This window comes from Notothenia coriiceps, unplaced genomic scaffold (assembly GCF_000735185.1).
Source record: "Notothenia coriiceps isolate Sejong01 unplaced genomic scaffold, NC01 NC01_scaffold00002209, whole genome shotgun sequence".
NCBI lineage: Eukaryota > Metazoa > Chordata > Actinopteri > Perciformes > Nototheniidae > Notothenia > Notothenia coriiceps.
The window spans coordinates 61,830-67,268 of record NW_011334910.1 but is presented as its reverse complement, the minus strand read 5'-3'; the positions used below and the strand labels follow the sequence as shown (position 1 = coordinate 67,268).

Here is a 5,439-nt window from a genome sequence, read left to right as displayed (position 1 = left end):
TGTATGTGTGTGTGTGTGTGTGTGTGTGCGTGTGTGTGTGTGTGTGTGTGTTACCTGGTTGAGGTGCTGGTGTGGATTTGCCGCTGGAGGATCCCAGTACTTTGACATTAGAGGAAGGAAACCAGCCCTTCTGACGCTTTTTGCCACGGGCCTAGAGTCAGATAACACAGACAAACGAGGAAAATGATATTTAAATCAAACAGAACAGCAGCTGGTCAACAACTTTCTCCAAATCCTCCCTTGAGTCCAAGTGGACGGAGAGCAGCTCTAGCGTCCATCCAGACACAGCTGTGAACAGCAGATGGAAACTGACCTGCAGCTCTCCGAGCCACCAGCCAGAGTTGTTCTTGCCGAGGATGAGGATGAGTTGGCCATTTTCCAGATTGAGCTGTTCAGGGCCGGTGGAGGGGTGGGCCTTCATCACCTGGGCGATCTCTGTGCACACAACACAAAGATGCAACTTCAAAAAATGCAACAAAAGGGTATTCTGCTCTATTCTGGTACGTGACTAAGTGACTTGGCTTCAAAGATTAGACCAAAAAAAAAGACAACATTGTGAGCTCACCTGGCTTCTTCTTTGCAGATAAACTGGATGTCTGAAATAAATACAGTTATATCATCATTACACTGCTTTATAATGTTATTAACTACCACCACAAATACCAAAACTGATATCAATGTTTATGTTCATGTTTTGAGTTTGTGCTTTGAAGTCTAGAAGGGGTCTAGAACAGGGTCCCCCAAAAGCAGTTTTATACTAAAGTATGTATGTTTTTGAGATGTATGCCTTGCATTCGTGTTGCTATAAGTATTGTTAAGCGCATGTGATTAAATGGTTGATTGTTTTTATCTCTGGNTCAATGTTTATGTTCATGTTTTGAGTTTGTGCTTTGAAGTCTAGAAGGGGTCTAGAACAGGGTCCCCCAAAAAGTATGTATGTTTTTGAGATGTATGCCTTGCATTCGTGTTGCTATAAGTATTGTTAAGCGCATGTGATTAAATGGTTGATTGTTTTTATCTCTGGCTTCTGTTTGCATATGTGTTCTTATTTGTTGTGATGTCTGGTCTTGATGCAGCTAGTCCCCTTTCTCCAGGATATGTTTTACCATTGGAGACAATATAAAGTAACCCAATATACAGTAAAAGACCGGCTACAGGGTTTTCTCTTTTATATCGGCTTGTGTTGAGTGTTCTTACATCGGCCTCTTTGGGTTTGACGTAGTTGCTGGGGAAGACGCCGGAGCTGCCTCCTATCGAGCCGTGCCACCACTCTCCGTCTCTCTTGCTCACCAGGATCAAATCTCCCTCTCTGAAGGTCAGATCCCCCGGCTCCGGAGACTCATAAGTGTACAAAGCCGTGTACTCTGGAAAGGAAAATAAATCATATAAGATCATAAACTAAGGGAAATGAACTCAAGACTCCAGCTTAAACAAGGCTTGTTGCTAAATTAAACTGACACACCAGCCAGATTTCTGACACATTAACCCAGATATTGTTTTACATACATTCATTGCAGTATCTACCATAAAGGCAGATTGCACCTGCCATTTTAAGACTTCTCCCAAAGACTTGGTCTTGATTTTGAGGATTTTATTGTAAAATTCAGACATTAAATATAATTTAAAACAGAAACTAATAGGAAATGCCTTCACTGACTCTTACACCATCTAAAAAACCAATTACAAGAAGTTTAAATAGGAAACAGCTTCATGTATTCAGGGTGAATTAACTGTATGATGATTAAAGGTGGGGTAGGTAAGTTTGGAGAAACCAGCTTGAGTGCGCTAGAATTTGAAAATACACAGAGCCCCTCCTCCAACACACACGAACGTGCACATGACCAATGAGGGCACGAGATAAGTTTGTGCACAGATGGAAGGTTGACAGGCAGGTAGGCCATCCAGTTACTTTAGCCGGGCCGGCTAAAACGATTGGTCGTTCTTTTTACAGTACTACGGCTTCCACAGATGAAATTTTTTTAGCATTCCATGGAATATAACAAAAAGTGTATCTCGAGCCGGTTTCTCAAACTTACTTACCCCACCTTTAAGTATAAAATATAGTTAGTAAGGCAGATATTTCAGAGGATATTTGACTGTACCATCAAGATGCAGGCTGTCGCTTGACTCAGAAGCATCTGGAGGGGAGCCCTTCACGCTGTAAACACAGAGAGACTACATCACCAAATGTATTCATTTATGTATCCATCCAACCATCCTACAACACTTTTCAGGATCACAGAAGCTGCGACCTCTGGCTCCTCCTGAGGGATGCAAAGCTTTCTTAAGCCAGATGGGGACAAACGGCTGCTGCATGTCTGCCCTGGGCTTTATGAGTTCAACTGCCAGGAGACAAGTTAGTAAAAAGCAGAGATGACCATAAGCGCCCACGGCAATACAGGCGATGACTCCTTATTTAAGTCCAGCTGAAGATTGTGCAGCAACTTAAGCATTAACATACACACTGAAAGCGTTTTTCTACATGCATCAGACGTCATATGTTCATACTGTAGGCATATATGAATGAATGATCTTTATTGACAAAGCTTATTACAGCAGAAACATCTCATTGCAAACACACACTACAACAGACAATTTTAAGAATGTAGTTTTCTCCTGCTTTGTGTAACACACTGAATGATTCGAAACATAATCGCTTGATGCCTGTAGGTGTGGAGTATATAAGATGTGCCTGAAAATGAAATATCATTCACGTGTAATGATGTTTGATTACAAAGGTTCTGATGAGCCATCAAAAGGCGTGATTTCTATTATTGGCTAACTGTGAGAGCTAAAATGCAAGCCAAATTCTCCTTTACAGCATTTCAATGCATGTTCACAATCTGGTATGCATTAAAATCTGCATTAACTAAGATAAGTGTATTTGAGGCAATCGGGGCATTAGAATGACCCAGAGGTTAACAAATGTGCGCTTCTACATTATCTTTTAATACCCCACACCCAACCTTCTAGGCTGATTACGGCTGAAACACTCCTACCCTGAGCCGCACTCATATTATTTTGGTTATCAGCCAAAACCCAGGATCGGAGGTGAATGTTGGTACATTACACTATACATATACACTTAACTGGATTGACGAGTAAATCAAGAGCTTCACCTTCAGACTTAGCTGCCTCACAACTGTCAGGCCCAAATCCAGCTGAAATCACACTCTATTTATGACTCTATGCGGCTATGTGAGGGAGGAAGTTATTTTCTGCTGTGAATACCTGACATGCCTACTGGAATAGTTACAGTACCACACCCTTAGACTCAGGCCCTCACTGACACATGGATATTATCATGTGACTGATGCACTCTGAGAAAAACCGCATCACAAAGGCCACTTAAAAAGCCCAATATCACAAAGGTACCGGGGGTGTTACAATCTTTCTAGTGTATGCCGCCATTCTCTGTCCTTGAACCCCCAAAGGGAAAAAGGTAAACATGAATCACAAAAACCTTATATGTATATATTTTGACCTGGATGCTAGAAGGTTTTGTGCTTCAGGCTAGAGATTTATGTGAATGTTTGAGTATTTTGTTTTTCTTATGTAGCGTTAAGGGACTACAACTGCAACTATAACACAGGGTGGTTCATTGACAATAAATACATTCATTAATTCACCTTGAACCTTTAATGTTTACGAATGAAATATGACTATGGTGTCGGGCTGCTCAATTAATCGTATTTTAGTCGCGATTACGATTATGGCTTGCAACGATTACGAAAACAACGTAATCGAAATATAACGATTATTTTTGTATTATTATTATTATTTTTTTTTTTCAGTTGAGTTATACTTAAAGTTCAGGTTAATCAACTGTTAAAAACATACTGTTCACGTTTTTTCTCTCCAATAAATTGATGTTTTCAAAGTAAATGGATAATGGTTTTTAATAATCGTGATATCAATTATTGACCCAAATAATCGAGATTACGATTTTTGCCATAATCGAGCAGCCCTTGTTTCTAGCAAAACATCTTTAAGAGATGACATGAGCAGCCTTACAAGCATTTGCCATGGTGGCCAAAACATTTTTATTTGGTCTTAAATTGTAGTTCAACATTTATTTCCTGTTACTTCTGGACCATGACGGTGGGCCAGCCTTTAATGTTTAAATGAGTGGAATATGTTATGTTTTACCAAAATGTTGGCTATATGTTCAGGAGTTTTCAGGTTGTGACAGTGCACTGCAACATGTTTGTTGATCTTGTTTATTTACTTGTTTATTATTTTTGATATTATTTATTTAAATGTAGATATGAATGTATAATTTATTTTATTTTGTATTGGTTTTTCAGTTGATTACCCTGTACGTATAATTCAACAGTTAAAAAGTTCAAATTATTATTTGTATTTGTTTTANGAGGTGGACCTCAAATCCTATTTTTTTTTTTTTAAACGTTGGATTTAAATGCATCAATCTGGTGCACTTTGAGGGGGAAATAAAGAGACTACATCCATATGAAAAAGAACTGTATACATTTAAATAATCATACAATCATAAGAACATGGCCATAACCAATAACATACAATATCCAATATGAATAAACATTGAAACTTGTTTATTTATTTATTTTTGGTTCATTTATAGTTGTGAGTGTGTCTGGGCTCCTGAACCAGCCTCACTCGTCTCCCCCCTCTCCCCCCTACTCCTCTTTGAGGCAGCAGCAAAGACTAGTTTTAGCTCTCAACAAGTTTTTTAAGTTTATCTTACTTTTTTTCACCTAATTAAATTTTTTTTATTATTATTCATCCATATTTTACTAATCACTGCCCCTTCAAATGGAAATATATGTGTTTACATAAATGCTGTCCAAACCGTTTGTGACCCACTGAGAACATAGACTAAGATAACTATCTAAACACTCAGTTGTTTACCTCACCTGAGCTGTAGTTATCAGTCTCTCAGTCTGACAGCAGAGGATTCTCCCTCCACCTTGTTGACAGCTCATTATGTCCGTTAGCTCAGCAAGCTAGCACCAGATGCTAACAACAACAATACACGTAACCGGTGCGCGTGCGAGTTCTCTCTCGCTTGCTCGCGCCACACATACACACCCTCCCTTGCTTGAATGACACACAGAGACCAATCGAGGGCATTAGTGTATGATCTGTATGAAAGTGGCCTGGCATGTAGATAGCCAGTCACCCTCTGTGAGGCAGTCAGACCCACATTTGCGCAGCTTTGCGTTCACAATACATACATAAAAAAAAAAGATTCCTCAGGCCAGCAGGCCACTTAACAGGCCAGGCCATCGGGAAACCTCCCAGTCCTCCCGATGGCCAGTCCGGGCCTGCCAACTAAACACACTGATATTTGTTGTGTGTAAATGTGTGTTAGTACCTGTCTGTCTAATCATGCATATTACTAAATCTAATATTTGTCTTGCACGTGTATTACTGTTTGCTCAAGGACCTCTCTTGGTTGCA

General features: G+C 39.7%; 1 protein-coding gene across 1 annotated transcript in view; it reads right to left on the bottom strand.

The window, feature by feature from the left end:
* Positions 1-3,411, bottom strand: part of LOC104966744 (intersectin-2-like) — a 7,436-nt gene extending 4,025 nt beyond the window's left edge. The window contains exons 1-6 of the mRNA XM_010795990.1: positions 3,376-3,411; positions 2,103-2,175; positions 1,198-1,364; positions 566-596; positions 314-435; positions 55-151 (exon numbers count right to left, since the gene is read on the bottom strand). Coding sequence (XP_010794292.1) covers positions 55-151; positions 314-435; positions 566-596; positions 1,198-1,364; positions 2,103-2,175; positions 3,376-3,411 — 526 coding nt within the window. The remainder of the gene's footprint in view (positions 1-54; positions 152-313; positions 436-565; positions 597-1,197; positions 1,365-2,102; positions 2,176-3,375) is intronic.
* Positions 3,412-5,439: the final 2,028 nt, after the last annotated feature.